Raw genomic sequence first — 23,249 nt, 5'->3', positions numbered from 1 at the left:
CCACACCATCATTTTGTGGATGTGGGCCACAAGGGACTGAACAGCCGCTCTGTGTGGGAGTGTACAGGGCAGCAGGATGGGAGTGAGCAGTTTATGTGTGAGGGCAAATCAAATGGGAAATGTACTTCTAGATTTTGAATCTCTGTCTTTCAGAGCAAGGCTGGATTCTTTCCTTTGTCCCAGGCTGCGACTGACACCCCGGTGAGCTTTTTTATCTCTAGTTTACTGAGATTTGAGTTTTTCGCCCGACCCCTCAGCACTTTAAAAGGTTTTACACAATTCACTGCATGTGAATGAAAATGAAATGGAATGTTCTGCGGATTAACTGCTCTGTAATCCTCCGTGTAAGAGCAGAGAATTAAAATTCTCTGAAGCAGCCTCCCCATGGAGCACCTCTGCGGGCCTGACCTAGTTTCATCTGCAGCTACTCAGGCGAACATGTGACGATTAGAGGAACACTGAACAGCAGTCACCTGGTTTGGGTTTGGAGAAGCATCCGCCCATGGTGCGCCAAGTAGAAGGAGGGAATCACAGCAGGAATAGGAGGCAAGTCAGCTAGTAGATGCTTCAGCCCAATCTCCAGAAGGAATAGATCATTAGGGCTTAACGTGAGCAATCAGCTCACCAGGATGACTGGCATGTCCTTTCTGGCCAGTCATGCCATCGGGCGTATAAGGCTGCCTCCATAACCTACATTAAATGGAAAAGCTCAATTAAAAATTAATAACTGGAATACATTCACACACATACTTTATTCTTCCCAACCCCACAGATGGTGATCAGTTAGACCCTGAGCACATGACTAAGAACCAGTTAGCCAAGCACCTGAGAGAGAGAATGTTCCGTACCACCTCACAGCACTGGCCGCCCTGTCCAGTGTCCCATCTCCAGCTGCGACCTTTTCTGATGCTTCAGAGGAAGGAGAGAAAAACAAAAAAATATTAATACATCAGTTGGGGGGGGGGGGTCTTCCTGACCCTACAGGTGACTGGCTGAAGTCCTGAAGCATGAGATTTTAGGAACATAAGACATCATGAACTGGAAAGACCCACCAAGCCCTGCCTCCCAACCACAACAGAAGCCCCACTCATAAATTTATCAAGCTCTATCTTAAGACTAATTAAGTTGTTTGCCCACAGAACTCCTATTAGGAAGCTGATCCAGAACCTCACTTCTGTCATTGTTAGAAACCTTCTTCTAATTTCCAGCCTAAATTTGTTCATGGCCCATTTATTCCCATTTGGTTTTGTGCCAATATTATCTGTTAGCTTAAATACCAAATCTCCCTCCCTGAGGTGTAAACCATGACCACCCTGCTCTGCCCTGTATGTAAGTATAGTGCACAATCAGATCCCCTCTGCAGTGAATGAGGCAGGAACCTTGTGGAAATAAATCATGTGTGATCACATACTTAAAGATTGTATGACGTGTAGAAGAGGGCCAAATGGGGACTGAACAGCTTAATTCTAGCATTTCCTAACATTCGAGTGCTTGACTTTCCATCCATAACATTATTTTAATGTATTTTTTTTAAATGTAATGTCTTATATTTTTAAAAAGCAAATTGATTAAAATGGAAATTTTGTTATGTGGAACCATACTGGGACAACAGCAGGGTTGGGTCCTTTAGACTCAAAGCACAGACCTCTACCACTGAGGTAAGGTAACTGATAGCAGTAGCAGGCTGTTATCCTCCATATGGACCAGTCAGTACAACAGGATGAGATACACAGTGGTTTTTACAGCTATTGGCTAACAGCAGAGGAACGTAGGCACTCAGAGTACTTGGCTTCATTCCTATGTTCTTCCAGAGAGGAATATATAGACTCTTCTGCACCTGTGCCCTAACCTGTCCCTGACATCCCTCTCTGTTCCTATTCTCTCCCACCCCTGATTCCTGTCACTATTCCCTGTGCTCCCATCCCACCACCCTTTCTTCAGCTCCTGTCCTACCCCTATGCATTCCAATCAGGGCACAGGCAGCTTCCTCCATGGTGAGCTCCGGTGCGGGTAGCATTGAGACCAGAAGAAAGATAATTTCCCTGCTGTCAGTTCTGGCCTCACAACAACCCCCAGCAGCCAGGAAGAGCAATTACACAGAAAGTCCTGCTCGGCCACTGTAGCCCACAGCCAGAATCTTTGGAGAATTTAGCTCTGCTGAATTCTAATAAACCTCTACTCATCCTCCTTACAATGAGAGACCCACAGAGCTCAATCTGTTTAGTTGATCAAAAAAGAAGATTGAGAGGTGATTGATTACAGTGTATAAGCACCTTCGTGGGGAGAAAACACCAGGTAGTAAGGGGCTCTCTAATCTAGCAGAGACAGGCAGACCAAAAACCCATGGCTGGAAGCTGAAACCAGACACATTCAAATGAGAAATAAGGCACCAATTTTAAGAGTGAGGGTGATTAACCAAGGTGGAGTCTCCATCTCTTGATATGTTCAATCGAGACATTTTTGCCAAATGCAAGTTACTGAGCTCAGTGCAGGGTCAAGTGGGTGAAATGTTCTGGCCTGGCTGGCTTTGAATCTGCACACTGTAATTTACAGAATTTGGCTATATTTGGCTGGATTGTCACAGGAGCAGCAAAAGGCACATCCCGGATATCACAGTGACCCTGCTGCAAAATGTAAAGTCCGTGCTCCAAAGACTGGGGGTGCTAGAGCTTCTTAAAAAAAAAGACTGTAAATATTTTTAAACAGGGACAAAACAACATATTTCCCCCTATAATCTCAATCTGGGAAGTGGCTGAATAACGCTATCTGAAATTAAAAAAAAAAATTGATCTGAGGCAGACACCAAGCATGGGACATTTCAGCCCAAAGGATTAAAGTTTGGCAAAGTTCTAAGTAATGGGGTGTCACAGGATGACATTTGTCCTTTAAGAGGAAAAAGGTCAGTGCACCTGTGACTGGTCAGCTGACCCCAATTGGGCTTTAAAAATGGCAGCTAGGCCTTAGGGAGTCAGCCAGGTGAGAGCTGCCTTGCAGTCTGGTGTGCAATGGGTGAGTGCTGTCTGAGAGCAGGAAACTGAAGGAGGTCTTTGAGGGAAGCTGAAGGCAGGAGAGTAGCAAAGGGTGTTGCCTATTGACTCTAAGCCAGAAAACCAAAGCCATGGGCTGGAGAGGGCAGGGGAGCAGCAGAGGGGCTTACCCACTGATATCTCCATCCAGGGGAGCTGGACACAGGGGACCAGTGAGAGGGCAGGGGAGCAGCAGAGGGGCTTACCCACTGATATCTCCATACAGAGGAGCTGGACACAGGGGACCAGTGAGAGGGCCATGGGGAGGTCAGGCATGCTCCCCTGGTGAGGATGATCTCCCAGCCAAGAAGCTGCTGGGAAGAGTGAGGCAGTGGGGTGGTTGTCCTGATAAAAGGACAGGCGAGAGCTGAGGAAGTGCCTGGATGGGGTGGAAGATGCTCGAGCGTGGTATGTGCTCTGTTGATGGACTAGACTAGAGGGTGTGGTATTTAGGGATTATATGCCCTGAGGTGTATGTTTGGGGACTTTTGTTTTATGAAACTAGTTTAAATTACATTTTGTAAGAAACTGGCCCCAATGAGGGGAACTACTGAGGCAAGAGAGCAGTTGGGGAGTTACTGGGGTCTCTAAAGAGGGAAACCAAGGCAGGTAAATGTCATACCATGACCTCCTGCAAGAGGGCATCCCAGGTGGGGCTATCCTGTTAGGCAACCTTGATTATCGGTGTCATTACCCATGCTGCCTACAATATGGAGTAAACACGGATACCATTCATGTGTGGCTATCCTTGAATGAGTGAAGTGTGTCTTTTGGACACAAATGCCCTTTGTTATCTCCAAGCTAAGTGCTTAGTACATTGTTATCTTTACAAGATGGGTGAGGTGATTTAAAAAAAAAAAATTACTGTGCTGAAACTATCTAGTCTGTGAAGTTAGGAGTTGCACCATCATTGGGTTTAACTAACCAGGGTTACTTATAAACAATGTCTGGGTGATCTCCCAGCCTCCAGCACCCACTCCCAGCCTCAACTCATAGCCAGAGTCAGATAGCAAACAGCATATGCAAAGAAATGGTGGCTAACCTGGAGGCCAAGGCAAAAAAGCCCTGCATAGTATGAACTAGGGCTGTGTCTTCAGGACAGAACAGAGCCAAAGGGTCCACACCCAGAGCCCCAATCTCCAGGGAGCAATTGGCCTCTGACCTTGCTGACTCAGGACAACAAGTGGCAGAAATCCCACCGCCTCCAAATGCAAATGTGTTCACAACACTCACTGCCTACTAAGGGTGTCCCAATCCAGGGCTGCACTAGCCTCCCCCACAGATAGCAGGAGCTGTGAACAGACACCCTGCCAGGGAATGACAGGTTGTATGGGGGAGACCAAGAAGGAGGTCACTCCTTCCTTTGCCGCCCACCACCACCAGCTTACCCCTCAGGGGAAGAGGAAACCCTGTCCTGCAGCTACACACCACCCACAAAACACACACTACCCTGCTCTTCAGCTACACACCACCCACAAAACACACACTACCCTGCCCCTCAGCTACATACAATCCATCCCTCAGTTACACAACACACACAACCCCATCCCTTAGCTACACACAATCTCCAAAACATACACAACCCCATTCCTCAGCTACACACCACCTACAAACACACACAGACACCAAAATACACACACACCCTGCCTCCTCAGCTAAACACCACCACAAACCAACCAATCTGGGACCCTTCACCCACATACCACCTCCAAAACATACATACACACCCCTTCCTCTCTGTTACACACCGCCCCAAACTCACATGCATTCCCCTCTCCCCCCCTCGGGTATAAACCACCCCCTACAACACACAACTTCCATCCTCATCTACACACCCAAAACCACATGAACAACCCTCCCCCCTCAGCTACACACAACCCTCCAGAACACACACAAGTACCTCTCCTGCAGGCTATACACTAACTCCAAAATACACACACAACTCACCCCCTCACCTACACCTCCCAGAACAAACATAAACCTGTTCCCTCAGCTACAAATAATCCACCAGAACACACACTTAAAAGCAACCCTCTCCCTCCAGCTACTGAACACCCCCAAACACACAACCCTCCCCCCTTAGCCATATCTATTTAGCTTATGAAAGACAAGGTTAGGAGATGACTTGATCATATAAGTACCTACATGGATGGCTGAAATTCACTCCAGCAGACAACACTGTAACAAGATCCAATGGCTGGAAGTTGAAGCTAGACAAATTCAGACTAGCAATAAAGTGCAAATTTTTAAGGGGGGGCAATTAGCTATTGGAACAACTTAGTGGTTGTGGTGGATTCTCCAACACTGGACATTTTTAAATCAAGATTGGAGGTTTTTCTAATAGATAGGATCTAGTTCAGGCACAGCGATTGGATTTAAAGTAGAAATGAATACAGGGAAGTTCTTTGGGACTATTGCGATCATCTTGTCTGACCTCCTGAATAACACAGTCCATAGAACTTCCCCCAAATCATTTCTAGAGCAGAGCTTTTAGAAAAACATCCAGTCTTGATTTAAAAATTCTCAGTGATGGAGAATCCACCATGACCCTCAGTAAATCATTCCAATGATTCATTATTCTCACCTTATTTCCAGTCTGAATTTGTCTAGCTTCAACTTCCAGCCATTGGATCTCTGCTAGATTGAAGAGCCCATTATTAAATATTTAGTCCCCCTGTAGGTACTTACAGACTGTAACGAAGACACCCCTTAGCCTTCTCTTTAGTAGGCTAAAGAGCTTGGGCTCTTTAAGTCTATCACTAAAGGCAGGTTTTCTAAACCTTTAATCATTCTCATGGCTCTTCTCTGAACTGTCTCCAATTTATCAACATCCTTTTGAATTGTGGGCACCAGCAATGGACACAGGATTCCAGCAGCGGCTGCAGCATTGTCAAATATAGAGGTAAAATAACTGGAGATTTCCCCGTTCATGCATCCCAGGGTCGTATTAGCTGCTTTGGCCACAGCTTCACACTGGGAGCTCATATTCAGCTGATTATCATGGCCCCCAAATCATTCAAAGAGTCACTGCTTCCTAGGATAGAGTCCCCATCCTTTAAGTATGACCTACATATTCTTTGTTCCTAGAGGTACAGATTTACATTTAGCCATCTTAAAATGCGTATTGTTTACTTGCACCCAGTTTACCAAGCAATCCAGATGGCGAGGAAAGGCTGGATTTAGAGATGTTGTGCAGGAACAACCAGAAGATTTAGACACCACCTGCATGTGAGGACGTGGAGAGCCCTGAGTAGAAGAGGACACCCAGGTTAGGGGCCTGATTGACAGAGAGAATATCGTGGTGGTCGTGTACATTGTGATTGAGAAAGGAGGGAGAGAGGAGGGCATGGACGGAAAGATTAAGAGCTCTGTTTTGGCCATGTTGAGCTTCAGCTGAAGCCTGGATGTCCTTGAGAAGATGTCAGAGAGACAGGGCAAGATTTTAGTTTGGCCAGAAAGAGACAAATCCAGAGTATAGAGGGTAAATCTATGAATCAACTGCATATCGGTGATAGTTGGATTTCTGTTTGCAAGTGAGATATTGCTTTTGGTGTTCATGGGCAATGGAAGTGAAAGCCTTGCCAAGTGTTGGAGTGTTTTCCACACTGCTGTAGGTGACGTGCTGTGGCATGAAATCCAAGAGACGTCTCCCTTATCTTCTGCTGTGAAGGTTTCAGTGGATAGGGTTGTGGCGCAACCTTCACTGTCACTAAATGTTATCATGCTGCCATTTAATGCGTTCAGATGTTTTTCTGAGATGTATCCCATGAACATTGTTTAAAGCAACAATTAGTATTGTTTTACTGGCTGCTGCTTCAGCAGTTTATATTCTCCAGGCTAAAGGGTCATTAACAGAGCCTTCGATACCACAGCTTTAGTATGTTCTTTGCAAGATAGACTGGAAATGTTCTGACATTAATAATTAAACAAGAGATGCAATTAAGATCTCAAAGGTGCATCAATAAACACAGAAACATTGAAAAGTTTCACAGGTGTCAGATTGCACTATGTGGAACTGAAGGATTTCACAACGCACAAAATGGTAAGAATGAAACTTTCATTTTGAAGCTGTGAATTATTTTCAAATCTTTTTTGTAGTTTTTAATTTTAGACTTTTGCACAAGAAAAGGCTATTTCTGTGACAGAGTGTGCAAAACAAATCAGGACGGTTTACTAAGGGACATCAACAACCAGGGACTAAGCTGCACCTACAAAATTTGTGCATAAATCCATTACACCCATAAGTCTCATGTTTACCTGTAGAAACAGGAAATTGCATGTGTAACTACTCAGTCACTTGTGCAAGTGCAGATTTCTGCACGCAAATCCAGGATCATGTGTCCTTTGCAGGTACAGCATCGGTGCTGGAACTAGGGATGCCAGCGGTGCTGCCATACCTCCTGGCTTGAAGTGGTTTCCATCATAGGCAGGGTTTACAGTTTGGTTCAGTAATTCTCAGCACCACCACTCTTCAAATTGTCCCAGGACCCCGGTGCTGGCCAATGAAAATGTGACCCTCTTTGCTCCAAGGGGATTATAGTCCCCAAAACTGAGGCAAGCAAACTTAGTGGACATTTGAAAACTTTGCCCCCATGTAAATAGGGCTTCTGAAATAATAGATTTTAACAACAAATGTGTCTTTCATCTTGAAACAACCATATTCCATTTGCCTGGTGCTTTGGTATTTCAAATCAGATTATAAAAGTAACAATAGTATTTCTTGATCTTCTATAGCATGTTCTAGCTGATGTTCTCAAAGCGCCAGATTTTGATCCTTTACTGAGACTGAATGACAGGGGAGTCAGTTGAACTACTCATGGAATGTTTAGACTTTTTTCCCCCCATTCCTGCTGCTTCCAACTCCTCTGGCCTCTCCCTTCCCACGGTCTCATCTTTTGAACAGCACTGCATCTGACACACCTTTGCCTTCTCCCTCCATGTTGCTGTCATCTACTGTCCATCCAACTCCTTCCCATCAGCCTTTCTCTCCTGTCCCAGCTCCTGGCTTCCTCTCCTCGCAATCTCTATCACTCATTCTCTGTCTCTTCAGCTTCCATGTTGATGGCCCACCTGACCCCATTGTTGCATGTTTTCTCACTCTGACCTCTTCTCTTGACCTGAAGCCCTGCTTCAGTTCTCCCACTCACCAAAATGGCCATTCAATTATTCGATCTTCAGCAAGCACTGCTTTCTCTCTGATTGTTCTATTGCCAAGTCCCCCCTTTCCAACCATCACCTGGTCTCTTTCAGCATCGCCCAGCAGCCCCTATCCCCCATGCCCTGAGACATTACCCAAGGTACAATCTGGACTGATGAACAGCTGTGTCCCCTCAATCCTCCAGACTGGGGTGTTTTTCTCACTGTTTTGCTATGAGAGCTACCACTTCCGGTCTGCTCCCGCACAGCCTCCAGCACGTAAATTACTCTCCGTTACATTGCATGAATGCTATTGCCAACCACTCATGAATTACACTGCAGAACAACACCAGCAAACTCTCCAGTCCCAGACTTTTCCCCAGAAATGTGCATCTTATACTGCTCAGCCCTCTCCTGGACAATACAATTCATATTAAGTCTGTCATTTATTAATAGAAAATGATATGTACACACCTTATTATCCCAAATGGAGTTTCCCAAACACTTCAATCCAAACACACTGGTTTAGATAAAACAATAAAACAAATTTATTAACTAGAAAATGATAGATTTTAAGTGATTACAAGTAATGAGGCATAAACATCAGAATTGGTTACCAATAAATAAAAAGTAAAACCCAACTAATACCTAACTTAATAAGCTACATGAATTCAAAGCAAAGGTCTCTCTCATCACATGTCCCAACAGTCTTACTAGTTGATCCCCTTTCAGACAAGATCTCTCCCTCAGTCCACTGCTCCTTTTTGTTCTTCAAGATGTAGTGGGTAGAGAGATAAGGAGGGAGATATTTTGGGAAGTCTGCCCACTCCCTTTATAGTCCTTTCTCTTGCACAAGAATCATCTCCCACTGAGGCTCAGGAGACAGAAAATCTGAGTGGAAGGGAACCTCAAGCTGTTCCTTTGTTCAAGGTGTAGATTTTCTGCACACACCCTTTTTCCTGCCCAAGAGTGGCCACTTCACTAGGTGATTGTCCATTTGATATTGTAGACACCTGGCCTTTTGTCTCTGGGGAACTGGTTTGAGGCTGCTTCTCCAGGCTTGGAACATGTCTTAACACTATACAGAGGAATCGTATATATTTTCATGCAATGTTGCTTCACATATTTCACGATCAGCAAATCATGAGCTTTCAAATGATACCTCACAATGCATACTTTGTCCTACAAAAAGGGGTGCACGTCGGGGTACAGACCATCACTCTGCCTTTCTGTGTCTTCCAATCCATCAGCGCTCATGCCTTCATCTGCTCTCAGCCTTCATCTGCTCTCAGCCTTCTCCTCCCTTTCTTTCATTGCTATTGTTGATTCTCCCCATGCTTCACTTTCCTCCACCCTTGACTTTTTTGCCCCTCTCACTCATCACAAAGTCCATCCCGCCAACCCACAGCCCTGGCTCATTCCCTCCACTCCTGCTCTCACGTTGCGAAGCATCGCTGGCGGAAATCCTGTGACCAGGCTGACTTCCTCCACTGCACAGTCATTCTCCTCTCCTTCGGTTCTGCCATTTTCCTAGCTAAATAACTCTGCCAACTTAACTGAATCCCATTCCTGCCTTAATTCAGTCCCAGCTACCTTTGACTCACTTCTCAAACTCGTCCCTTCTCCTGTCTCCACTTCTGTTTCTACACAGGATCTTGCCAATTTATTCCAAGAGAAAGTTGACAAAATACCGTGTAACGTTCCCTCTCCCCTTAGCTTGCTTTCCCTTTCTCCCCTGCCACAGAAATTTCTCATCTGCTCTTCTCTAAACCCTCCACTTTCCCCAGTGACCCTATCCCATCTCCTGATCTCCCTCGATTCCCCTCTCATCCCCTCCCTTGCTCTTCTCCTCACTCTCCTCCAGCTCCTTCCCCTCATAACGCAAACAGACTTTATTCTTTCCCACCTTAAAAAAATCTACCCATGACCCCATTTGCCTCTCCAGCTACCGGCTCATCTGCCTTTCACATATAAGCTTATTGAATGTGCTGTCTACAATTGTTGTCTGGGGTCTCCTCCAGTTCCAGCCTAGAACTTCTCCAATCCAGCTTCTGCTCCTTGCACTCCACTGAAACCACTGCTACCAAAGCCTGGATAATCTCTTCCTACTGACAGCTCAGAACCAGTACTCCATCCTCATCTTCTTAGACTCGTCAATCACCAACAAGGCCATCAACCATGCTCTTTTTTTTCTTGAAATCTTGTCCTCCCTTAGCTTCTATGATTCTGTCCTCTCCTGTTTTTCCTCCTACCTCACAAGTTGCTCCTTCAGATGTCCTCTGGAGGATGCTCCTCATCCCCCCACTCCAACTTTCCGTGGGGGTTCCACACAGGTCTGTCCTTAGTCCCTTTCTCTTCACCCTCTACACTGGATCTCCACGTAACCTTATCTACAAATACAAATCAATTACCATCTGTAATGACTCTCAGATCTCTATCGCTACTCCAGACCAGTCTCCTTTTGTCCAAACTAATATCTTGGCCTGCCTCTCTGACATCTACTCATCGATGCCTAACTGTCACCTCAAGATCAGCATGGCTCAGACAGAACTCTTAATCACCCCCAGTCACTCCCCGCTACCTCCTTTCTTGATCACTGAGGACAATATCCCCTTCCTACCTGTCACTAAGGTCCAAAACCTGAGCATCACAGTAGACTCCAACTTTGTCTAGATCCTCACATCCAGGCTAAGTCTAAATCCTGCTGATTGTTTCTGCATAATATTTCCTAGATACGGCCTTCCTATCCATGCACACACCTAAAACTCTCATGCAGTCTCTCATCCTCTCATGTCTTGATGACCACACCTTTCTCTCTTGCCTTGATAAATGCACTTTTGCCTTGCTTATCTCCATTCTGAACACTGCTGAAAAGATCATTTTCCTAGTCCATCATTCTGACCACCTCATCCCTCTTTTGCATTCCTCCAGTGGCGTTCCCTTTTCTATTACAACAAACATTAGCTCCCCGTCTTCATTTTCAAGTTTTTTCATGACCTATGCCTACCCCACCTATCATTTCTCCTTCACTATCAAGAGGTTGACTTCTGCCTCCCATTAGCCCATGATGGGCTTCCATCACCCACTTGTTACATTTTCAAGCATCCTCCTGCATTCTCCCATACTGCCCCTTATACTTGTGAGGATTTACCCTTATCAACGATAGGCCACGGGGGTGCTGAGATCACTGCCTGGCACGCTGACCAATAATGTCTCATTGTTTCCTTTTACTCCCCCATCCATCTGTCTGGTGTCTTAGATTATAAATTTTTGGGGATAGGGACTTTTTGTTCTGTTTGTACAGCGCCTGGCATAATGGCGTCCTGGAACATGACTAGGTCTCGCAGGCCCTATCATTGCTATGAGCCAGTATGTCAGAATCTGGCCCCAAGTGCTTTGCAAACTTTAATGAATTGAGCCTCCACCCCTTAGCAGGTTAAGTGTCATCACTCCATTTTTCAGTTGGAGAAACAGAGGCAGAATTTAAAGGATTTGCTCAGGATCACACAGGGAGACCATTTCAGGGCTACAAATGCAGCCCAGCAGAAAGGTGCCCAAGCCATGAAATGTGGCTCTACAGTTCAATCGAAATATCTCCGAGTTGGAGGGGGAAGAGTGTTTGTATCTGCAACTCTGCTTTACTCAGGGTCAAGATTTTCACAGCTGGCTGCCTATAGTTAGGTACCTAAGGTTGTGATTTTCAAGGGGGCCAAATGGTGTGAGGAGCCCAAATCTCATAGAAAGTCAATGGGAGCTGGGCACCCAACTCTCCTGGGCACCTTTTAAAATCTCAGCCTAAGATCATTTTTAAACAGCTAGCTAACTGGACTGAATTTCACTGGTTTCATTTGGTGCCGCTCAGCACTTTAAAAATTCCACCCTTAAATAAATGGCTTGATTTTTAAATGGAACCTAAGGCCTTGGCTACACTTACCCGCTAGTTCGACAGCTGGAAATCGAACTTCTGGGTTCGACTTATCGCGTCTAGTCTGGACGCGATAAGTCGAACCCGGAAGTGCTCGCCGTCGACTGCGGTACTCCAGCTCGCCGAGAGGAGTACCGCGGAGTCGACGGGGGAGCCTGCCTGCCGCGTGTGGACCAAGGTAAGTTCGAACTAATTCGAACTAAGGTACTTCGAACTTCAGCTACGTTATTCACGTAGCTGAAGTTGCGTACCTTAGTTCGAATTAGGGGTGTAGTGTAGACCTGGCCTAAGAGAGTTAGGTGTCCCCCAAAATCCCAATTTAGATGCCTAAATATGGATTTAGGAGCCTAATTTTAGGCAGCCAAGTTTGAAAATCTTGATCCAGCTATTCTAATTCGCTGTCCTGTGCTTTAACTACTAGCCCGTGCATCTTGTGCTTAATGATTCAAACTTACACTGGAGGCTATCAAGAATAATTAATAAATATGAGTGCTATTTATACTGGAAGAACTGATGCAACATTTATCCTTAACGAAGCCTGGGACTGGCCCAAACTGAATGTAAAAAGAAATCTGACCCAGCCGAACCTAGAGAAAATGTTGCATTTTGTGTGATAATGCTGGCAGAGCAGATCCGCTGAACTCTGCTGGCAGTAATAACACACATTGCAGCATATGGGAGCTGCAATCTGTCAATGTTAAATTAGAAGCACCGGCCTGTATTCTTTTCTTAGGTTTTAATTTTAAATTAGAGCACATACTGCGTAGGATGAGAGAGTCAATCTATTCAGAAAGCCATAATTATATCCCGGTAGCAATGTCAACAGAATAGTGTTGATCATGAACATGATCACAATGGGAGAGAAACAGCTTCTTTGCATTTCAGTTTTCAACCAAAGAGAAATCTCGCCATTTGCTGCTCATAAAGCAAAATAATGCACAACCTAAAATAACTGCTTACCTGAGCGGAAAGCCTGGCGCCACAGTGAAACTAAAACGTAAGGTTACAAGAACGCTGCTCAGAGTCCCTTCGGGCAGCAGAAAGCTATACTGGAAATCCTTTGCATTGTATTCCAGTTTAGAAGAGGCTTGAGCCGAGCTACAGTGTGTGTAATGCAGCTTGTCCTAGGCTTGCAGCAGGGAGTACAGCCAGTTCTCCTGGGCTGCATGCAGTCTTAATAAAATAGCTCCCAATGCCAGGGCGGCAGGAATTCTCCCGCATCCCACCCACTTTCATTTAGCTGCGGCAGTCCCTACCTTTCTAGTCCCTCTGGATTGCTAAAGAACTTCATGCACCTTTCAAAGGGCTTCACTGCAGAAACCCTCTGGGGGCTGACAGGAGGCCTTTGGCTGTGATGTCAGAGTGAAGAAGGCCGGTGAACTTCTCTTGCTTAACCTCTTCGCTGCTGTTGGATACTTGTATCTTCTCATGCTGCGAGAATTGTATGACATCAGGACGTGACCCAATGCTGGGGGCAGACTCAGGGTTACTATAGCGCTGGGAGCTGTCGGGGATGTGGGATACCATTCATGTGGGGTGCAGGGGTTTTGAGTGCAGTCAGGATGGGGTGCTAGGGAATGGCACACATGAGGGTAGGCTGCCAGATACCTCATGTGCACCCCATCCATCCCTCCCTCCAGAAACAGGATTTCCTCCCCCACTCATGTTTTTTGTTTTTTTACTGCTCCCCCCATATATAGCAGGCACAGCACAAGGAGATGTGTCTATGTAAACAGGAAATAAAAACATTCATTCAAACCATGGTGTCCTGGCCTCCTGGGTCTCTGTAATCACTATCTGGTGGTAGTAGTGGGGTCAAATGAAGACCCAATAGATCACAGAACACCTCTGTGAAACGGGAAACAGAAAAACAACCCCTTCATCCCAGCCAGAACAGCCAAAAAGCTATACAGAGCACACAGTAAAACATAAAAAGAACAGGAGTACTTGTGGCACCTTAGAGACTAACAAATTTATTAGAGCATAAGCTTTCGTGGACTACAGCCCACTTCTTCAGAGGGACTTAAAAACCAGAGGCCTCAGAAAGAACCATTAAGGGGAGTCCAGGCTGCAACAGGCTGTCAGGATAGGAAAGTAAGGGACACTGAAGCTAAGGCTAGGACTCCAGCAACAAATCTAGAGTCTTAAAATATTAGATGCGGTTACTCCTGACCCAGCCTTTTCCTGGATATAACAGGAAGAACTAAATAAATCATGGGGTCTCTCTCTCTCTATATATATACACACATAAGAGGTTACTGAAGGTGTCTGTAAGAGCCTAGCTAGGACGGGAATCTGGGAGCATTTGTAAACAAAGCAAGAAGCTTTGCCATGAGACCAGCCAAGCCATTGTGCAGTAAAAGTCGTCATGGGGCTGTGTAAAATTTGAAAGGAAAGAAGCTAGGAAGAGGGCATCTGTTTTGGTTTTTTTAAATCACTTCTGAGAGACTGGATCTGAGACTGGTCCCTTGCACGTGAATCTGTGGCCTTTCCAGTGGTCCATCAAACAATTGCACCCTGTCCCCCAGTATTCTTACATGGAAAGAACTGTGCAACACACACACACACACAGGTAGCTTTGAGACATGACGCAAAACCTTACAGACACTGCTACTATCCTGTAGGGGTTAGACACATGCAAGAGGTGCACAGAGCCTGCCCTCCTGTGGTGAGTTAGGGATATAACATCAGTGTCTCTGTGGAAGTGATGCTGCAGGTGGGATGGGCTGTGGGCAGTCAGTCTCTCTGGGAATAAGGCTTTGTAGGGGATTTGTTTTTTCCATAGACTCATTTATTAGAAGGCCAGAAGGGACTATTGATCACCTAGTCTAAACTTCTACATAACACAGGGCACAGAATTTCCCTGAATTAATTCCTGTTTGAGCAAGAGCATAACTTTTAGAAAAACATCCAATCTCAATTTAAAAATTAGTGATGACGGAGAAGGGGATATTCTGTAGCAGGGATCCCTCAATCTCTCCTAAATAATTAAAGTCATTAGGAGGGAAAGGAGGAGAGAGAGTGAGAGGGCACAAACACAAGAATGGGCCCTAAGTGACTTGTACAAGGTCACACAGTCCATGTGTGGTAGAGCTGGGGATGGAACTCAGGAGGTCCAGCTCCCAGTCCAGTGCTTTAACTACAAGATCATCCTTCTTCTCTTAAATTTGGGCCAAAAGCAATTAAAATATACCACCTGGAAGTCTGACATGTTGGCTGACATTTATTTATGATAGAATCACTTTTACATGCCAAATTTGTGTATATAAAAACCATAGACATCCTGCAGCAGTTATTTGGTTGGTTGAAGTGAAGACATCCTAGATAGCTGAGGTCCAAGGGGAAATATCTGCAATGTTGGGAAGAGAGAGCGAGGGGAAAGGTTGGAACTAATTTATTTCTTGCCCTTCTTGCCTTTGCCCTTCTTCTTTCTCTTTGACTTTAACAGTGACCTAACCAAGTAGCCCTTCCAGAAGGCCTGAATGTGGGTGGCAGCACGGACCATGATAGCCAGTTCCCTCTCAGCTCTTTCCTTCTTCTCGTGGGATCGCCTCCTCTCTTCCTTGATCTGGGAATACTCTTGTTCAAGCACGGCATACTTCTCCTTCAGCTGAGCTAGCTGGGCCTTCTCTTCAGTATAGACAGCATCGACTTCCTCATACTCAGTCTGGTAGGACAGCAAACACCAGACTTATAAATGACATTCATAATATCACCCTATCTTTAGCATAGGTAGCGTCTTTCCAGAAGGATCCCAAAGAGCTTTACAGACTGGATCCGAATAGGGATCCTTTCATCCTCACAAATGCGTGCAGGGCCACTTGCAGCCCTTATTCTTTTCATCTCTCGGGAGGGAATTTTCAAAGAGGTCTAAAAGGAGGCACCCAATTGGGAGCTGGGTTCCCAGTTCCTTTAGGCTTCTTTAAAAACTGCAGGCATGGTTCCAATTGTTACCATCCCTTGCCTTGCAAGGCCAGGCAGCGAGACTCTCAACTTATTAAGCAACTTTTTATCTATGGTATAAACACAATCAGCTGGATGATGGTGGTTTATTGTCATTATAACCAGGAGCGGCGCCAGGGTTTTTGCCGCCCTAGGGGGCAGCACTCCTCCTCAGAGCATTCGGTGGCGGGGGCCTTCCGCTCCGCGTCTTCGGGGCGCTTCAGCGGCAGGTCCCGGAGCGAGTGAAGGACCCGCTGCAGAAGCGCCCCGAAGACGTGGAGCGGAAGGACCCCCCACCGCCGAATTGCCGCCGGGGACGGCAAAATGCCGCCCCCCAAATCCTGCCACCCTAGGCAACCGCCTAGGGTTGCCTAGAGGAAGCGCCGGCCCTGATTATAACCCAGCTGCAGGTATGAAAATAAGCAGTATGGAGATAACATGCTCACATGATAGGATAAGGGGAACCAGCAACATTTTGTGTGTCAGACCTACCAACCCCAATTTATCAAATTCTGCCTCTGTTCTCATGATGATGGCTTCATGGGCAGCCAGGAACCAGCAGGGCTTGGTGCCACAAGCCATCATGTACTGAGCTCATTTCTGCTTCCTACTACAAGGTTGACAAAGCAAGGACCTACTATTAAGGCCAATCAGCAACAATTTTCCAGGTCCCCCTCCTTAGGCCCTTGCTTTGCTGTTAACCAAGCACCCTGTCTTGATCTGGATAATGAAGCAAACCTCCACTAAGATGCCAGGAACATGTGAGGAATTAGTGGATTCTAGGAGGGGTCAGGCGGTGTGGACATGATTTGAAGACTCTTAAGCTTAATGTGGAAGATAGACAATGATGCATTTGCTGTCACTCCCCAGACTCTGAACTACTTGTCTAACAAGTTAGCAGTGATGTGGAAGAGCACTTGATTTGTACACTAGGTGGAGCCAGTAGGGCTAAGGAAACTAACATGATAATTCCATCCAATACACTGAGGAAACAATCGTCCAGTGCTAGGATAGGATAGGATTTTGCAGCTGACATGACCCTTCTCAACAATGCCTATACAGCAGAGAGCAGCTGAACACAAAAGCAGGGCAGAAAAATGGTTACTTGCCTGATAATAACTGTGGTTCTTCTTTGAAATGGCTTGTCTGTGTACATCACAAGCACCCCTTGTGTGGGATCCACATGGACAAGCCCTCTCGAAGAAGAACCAACTGTCTTGACCCCTGAGGGTACCTGTTTTTCTCCCATGTCAGCATCATATTTCTGGATCCAGTTCTCGATTTCCATCTCCACTTTGTACTTCTTCTAAAATAAACGACACAGGAAAAAATGACATTTTCAGGCAGCTGAACATAGAAATATAACATGCAGTATGCTGGGATGAAAGGAGCTGTGATTTGAATCCCAGCAGCTAGTATGCTTGAGTGATGCCTGCTCCTTTCGGAAAGGTTCTTCAGTCCGAGATATTTTTTTCTCCGACTCTGGGCCTCTAATGGAGAGCAGACATCATTCACCTACAGAATATGGGGCAGGTTTGGTCTACAGCAAGTGGCTGGGATTCAGTTGCAGCACAGAGACACTAGACTGATTATAGTGATGGGCGTGGCTAAAATACAGAAATGTTTTGGACTGTTGGAAAATAAGCTAAAAATGACTTGACCTCACTGTGTGGTGGAATCCTAGAGAGCTATTGAACAGTTTCCTTCAAGCTGATGGTACCTGCACTCTATAGAACCACTCAGATTTTAAGGCCAGAAGATCATCTAGTCTGACCTCCGGTATATTACAGGGCAGAGAATTTCACCCGGTTAAGCTTACCCATTCACTGTTCAGAGACCCAGTTCCCTATTTGACCACACCTCTTCTGCATGGATGGTATAAGAGCCAGGTTTCTGGCAGGCCCTGATGACCAGCTCCTGCTTTTATATGAGGTAGATTAGCCTATGACTGTTCCCAGTTCTTCACACATGAATTCCTCAATCCAATGAAAACAGTGGGTCATAGGAGAAAAGCACGTAGGAAGGGAAAGGAGACTTCGATGGTGAGAAAGCGTGTTCTCTTTCTTCCCCTACTCCCTCAGCATGTATAACTGATCGAGCTGAGCGGCTTTTAACAGAAAGCGGAGAAATGACCTGCAGCTTGAATTTGAGCCGGACGACAAAGCAGGCCTAACGATGGACGGGGCTGCTTGGATTTCATACTGCTTTGGAAACTTTCATTCGCCACGTTGGCAGAGCCCCTACGCTACGAAGCCTTATTCTGCCCTGGACTGGACAGTGTTTGGAAAGAGCTAGAGAAGATACATCATGTAAACACCCTTTAAGTAGGTATGTTCTGCCTGCAAATTGGCCTCTGCCCATTTGGACTGAGCACTGATTAGAAAAGAAACGGGGATGTTTTTTAATGCTATAGATTTTTCCTGCACAATTCAGCCACTTTCCAGCAGGAACAATACCACTAGGGTCGTGTTGTGAGGCCTTGGAGATTCTGATGATTGGAAGGGCCAGTCAAGGTTGTTTGTACAGCACCTAGCTAAGTGGAAAGTGAGGATGCTGTCTGACTGATGTCATTTCCTCTGGTGGTCTCAGATTTCTGCCCTTGTTTCTCAGAATAAGTTTGTCTCCCTTGCACTTTGCAGCAGTCATTTTGCAGAATTCTGACTGCTTCATTGACTAGAGCACTGTGTAACCTGTGCTATATATTGAAAGTGTTTTCAGAGGCAGGCTGGACCCAGTATGTACATGTTCGGTGGGAGCTATAGGTAATTACAAATAAGACCCTTTGCTGATGGGTAGCTGTGATTCTGCTTTCCAGTGAAATCAGTGGCATGTTAGATCATAGCTGATATGCTCAGCTGCACAGCAGGTACATTCTGCCAGGAATGTTTGTTAGCAGTTAACAGGTTTCAGAGGGGTAGCCGTGTTAGTCTGTATCAGCAAAAACAACAAGGAGTCCTTGTCGCACCTTAGAGACTAACAAATTTATTTGGGCATAAGCTTTCGTGGGCTAAAACCCACTTAATCAGATGCATGAAGTCTTGTCAACTGTCTGTAATGGGCCACGCTCTTACCACTTCAGAAGTTATTTTTCCTCCCTCGGTATCCTGCTGTTAATTGATTTATCTCGCTAGACTGACCTCACCCTTGGTAAAACAACCCCCATCCTTTCATGTATTTATACCTGCTCCTGTATTTTTCATTTCATGCATCTGATGAAGTGGGCTCTAGCCCAAGAAAGCTTATGCCCAAATAAACGTGTTAGTCTCTAAGGTGCCACAAGGACTCCTCGTCGTTTTTGTTAGCAGTTAAGTGGTTAAGCTTAGCAGACAAAATGAAGAACTCACAGCACTTTAACAGGTCTGCTTGCTTCTCTAGCACTCCCCTCCCTCGGTACCTTTCTGAGAGCCAGCTCTGAGTCTCGATTGTCTATGATGAGAACATTGAGCTGTGCTCTTAGCTGCTGTATATCCTGCTGTATCTTGGCACACTTTGCCTGGGAAATTCGCAGCTCCCCTTTTTGGAGTTTCTCTGCTTCCTGCTTGGTGCGCTGGATGTGGCTTTCAGAGAACTTCTCCAGATGAAGTAAATGGCTTTTGAGATCCCTGATTGCAGCATTCTTTTTCATAATCTAAACCCAGGAAAAAGAGGCACCATAAGGAACTGCTGGGTACATCAAGGGGTTTTCAGCTCAAACCTACAGGAGAATTAAGGCTTAGTTACAAAGACACCAGTGTGCTAAGATAAGTAACGACATTCCAATGACAGCGAGTACACTGCATTTGCACCAGAACTCTGAAATAAATATTGGTGCAACTCCCAGTGACTTCAAAGGGAGCAGAGTTAGGCCAACACTGAGGCTTCGTCTACACTAGCGCTTACTACAGTATAACTTACATTGCTCAGGGGCGTGAACAATCCATACCCCTGAGCGATGTAAATTACACCATCCTAAGCACTGGTGTGGACAAGCATAGCTACCGCCTCTCACAGAGGTGGATTTATTATGCCGATGGGCGAGCTCTCTCCGGTTGGCAATGAGCGTCTTCAGCAGATGCTCTGCAGCTGTGCTGCTGTAGCGCTTCCAGTGTAGACAAGCCCGGAGTGAAATCTCCCCCCTCACTGACTCTTGTTGGATGTTTAGCGGACAGGCCAAGGAGTGAATGGGCAGCACTGAAGAACACCGGCTGGGCAGCACAGGGAAGCTGGCACAGCTGCTATCCATACTGGACCTGATCCAAAGCCCAATGAAGTCAGTGGAAAGACTCCTACCGAATTCAATGAGCTTGGGATCACGCTTCTTGTGCCTGTTCTGTGGCTAGCCTGAGCGACTAGTCCTACTGCCACCTAGAACAGACAAAACTACAGTCCAGCCACGTGAAATGTATTTCCTTGCTAGCACTGAGCGAACTGCTAAACTGCACTTAAAAACAATGAGTGCATTGAATCACCAACACGCCTGACCTGAGCTTGAAAATGAGAACGCATCCCCGATGCGTCAGTTCCTCTGTAGATATCCCCCAAGTGCGAAAAAAAGGATGATCATCTTGCCTGACCTACTGCCTTGCTAAGTACACTTTGACCCCAGTCATTCAATCGGACCGTTTCCAGTGGACCTTAGGGCTTGTGCAGAGCCCCTCTGAAGTTAATGGGGCTCTAAATGAATGCAGTGTCTGCACACATGGATCATAGCTTTAAATTGTAAAAGAAAAATAACTAGGTGCTGCTGCTAATAGAGCCCTATAAAATCATCACAGATATGTACCAGTCCAAGCCCAAACGCTACTCAGCTACCCTTCCCTGCAATGATCGGACCTATCACTTACTCCACTAATATATTTCTCACTCCAGATGAGGGGGTGGGTAGACTTTTGCAAGGCTGTATTAACAGATTACACTGGATGTCAGCTCATTACGCTGGATTAATAGATTACGCTGGATCTTAACTGGTTTTGGTCTAATTAAAGACTACAAGAGTATCGCTATTTTTATTGTACTCTGAATTAATTTTAAAAGAAAGAGATTAAAATGACTTTTGAATGCATCCCTGCTCAGAGCAATGGGAATCATGAATGCTGCATAATGAACATCCTCGTGTCAAATGGCCTGGCTAGAATAGCTGCTCAATGTTCTTCCTCAGAGCTTGTGTATTTATCTCATATTTGGAAAGTCAAGCAGAAAGAAAGTGATTTGGGTTGGCATGCACGCGTGTGTGTGTATGTTGTCACCCACTGATTGGGATGCAGTAATGGACATTTCGATTGTGGTTTTAAATAGTCGCTGGGGAGGTCTTTTGGACAGAAAGGAGTAATTTGGAAACTGCTCCCAGCATTAAAACAAACTAACATACATATATGTTACAGAAGTTTAGTAGAAATGTTGGGATTTTTCTCCAAGGCCTTTTCCACTTGATTCCCAAGAAATTAACTCAACTCTGGTCTCATGACTGAGGAGCGTTTTTAACTGACACACAGCAACTCTGTGCTGAGGTGATCAACTCAAATGAAGTGGGGTGGGTATGAGCTTTACCACAGCTCCAAAGTACATCATAATAAATCAGATCATATATGTGTTTGAAAGCAAACTAACGCATGTGCAGTACATTTCACATTGCAGCATGATTTACAATTGGCTTCCTAATTTTTTTTTGTAGCCAGCCTCTGTACAGATCCAGAACTGCTGGTAAGCGAAGCTGCAGCTGTAAACTTATCACACATCACTCGTCTTACTACTTCTTTATCTCGTAACTACATGTTGTTTACAAGCCCACTTGTGAATTTACGTTTTGTCCATTGCTGATCTGTTTCCTTACTTCTGTTTTCTTTCATTGTTTATGCAAAGCCTACAAGATAGACTGGTACCTAGGGTTGCCAGGCATCCAGTTTTCGACCAGAACGCCCAGTCGAAAAGGGACCTTGGGGGCTACGGTCAGCACCGCTGATCAAGCCATTAAAAGTCTAATGGATGCAGCGGGGCTAAGACAGGCTCTCTCTGGCTCCCAGAAGAAGCCGGCGTGCCCTGTGGCCCCTAGGTGCAAGGACAATCAGGGAAGCTCCATGCGCTGCCCTCGCCCCGAGTGCCGGCTCTGCAGCTCCCATTGGCCGGGAACCACAGCCAATGGGAGCTGCGGGAGCAGCGCCTGCGGGCCTGGGCAGCGTGCATGGCGCAGAGCTGCCTGGCTGCCCCTGCGCCTAGGAGCCGGACATGCCAGCCACTTCTGGGAGCTGCGTGGAGCCAGGGCAGGCAGGAAGCCTGCCTTAGCCCTACTGCGCTGCAGACTGGGAGCCACCTGAGGTGAACATCACCTGGCTGGAGCCCACACCCCAAACGCTCTCCCTCACCCCAACCCCCCTGCCCCAGGTTGGAACCACCTCCTGGAGCCCGCACCCCACACCCCACACCCCCTCCTGCTCCCCAACCACCTGCCCCAGCCGTGAGCCCCCTCCTGTACCCCAGGCCCTTCATCTTCATCCCCATCCCCACCCCAGAGCCCACACCCCCTCCCGCACCCTAATCCCGAACCCCTCAGTTCCAAGCCTGGAGCCCGCTCCTGCATCCCAAATCCCTTATCCTCGGCCCCACCCCAGAGCCCGCACCAACAGCTGGACCCCTCAGCCCTTCCCACACCCCAACTCCCTGCCCCAGCCCAGTGAAAGTGAGTGAGAGTGGGGGAGAGCGAGCGACAGAGGGGGAATGATGAAGTGAGTGGGGGGCAGAACCTCAGAGAAGGGTGGGGCGGGGCCTCTGGGACGGGGCGGGGCAGTGCCGGGGCAAGAGTGTTTGGTTTTGTGCGATTAGAAAGTTGGCAACCCCACCAGTACCCTATATGAAAACTGGAGTGACTAGTTAAATAATTAGGGAGGAAGGAATAGTTTGTGTATAAGGCAACGATGGACTGGAAGTCAGGAGATCTGGGTTCTTGTCTTGGCTCTGCCCACCAACCTGTAGTGTGATCTGAGCTAGGGTTACCATATGTCCATTTTTTCCCGGACATGTCCTTCTTTTTGGTAATCAAACCCCCGTCCGGGGGGAATTGCCAAAAAGCCGAACATGTCCGGGAAAAATACCGGCGGCCGGACACTTTCCCTCCCGCGGCTGCTGTGCTCCCTACCTTGACTCTTCTGCTCTGTTTAAAGCCGAGCTGCCCGAGCGCTACCTGCTTCGGGCAGCCCCCGTGCCTCCGGACCCTGCACCGCCGGAGCCTGGGAGGGGAAGTGCCCGGC

General features: G+C 46.5%; 2 protein-coding genes across 5 annotated transcripts in view; both read right to left on the bottom strand.

The window, feature by feature from the left end:
• Positions 1-13,543, bottom strand: part of AIFM3 (apoptosis inducing factor mitochondria associated 3) — a 93,595-nt gene extending 80,052 nt beyond the window's left edge. Inside the window, exons 1-3 of the mRNA XM_034791414.1 lie at positions 13,048-13,543; positions 826-909; positions 474-690 (exon numbers count right to left, since the gene is read on the bottom strand). Of these exons, the coding sequence (XP_034647305.1) occupies positions 474-504 (31 nt within the window). The 5' untranslated portion in view covers positions 505-690; positions 826-909; positions 13,048-13,543. The remainder of the gene's footprint in view (positions 1-473; positions 691-825; positions 910-13,047) is intronic.
• Positions 13,544-13,858: 315 nt separating this feature from the next.
• Positions 13,859-23,249, bottom strand: part of IQCD (IQ motif containing D) — a 12,866-nt gene continuing 3,475 nt past the window's right edge. For 2 of the 4 annotated variants that reach the window (XM_034791536.1, XM_034791535.1), the window contains exons 3-5: positions 19,424-19,657; positions 17,264-17,335; positions 13,863-15,754 (exon numbers count right to left, since the gene is read on the bottom strand). In XM_034791536.1, the coding sequence (XP_034647427.1) occupies positions 15,482-15,754; positions 17,264-17,335; positions 19,424-19,657 (579 nt within the window). In that variant the 3' untranslated portion in view covers positions 13,863-15,481. Of the gene's footprint in view, positions 15,755-17,263; positions 17,336-19,373; positions 19,658-23,249 lie in introns of all 4 variants that reach the window. The other 2 variants (XM_034791537.1, XM_034791538.1) reach the window with 2 other exon arrangements.

Source organism: Trachemys scripta, chromosome 15 (assembly GCF_013100865.1).
Source record: "Trachemys scripta elegans isolate TJP31775 chromosome 15, CAS_Tse_1.0, whole genome shotgun sequence".
Classification (NCBI taxonomy): domain Eukaryota; kingdom Metazoa; phylum Chordata; order Testudines; family Emydidae; genus Trachemys; species Trachemys scripta.
Note: the sequence above shows the minus strand (reverse complement) of the source record. Positions and strands in the feature narration are given on the sequence as shown.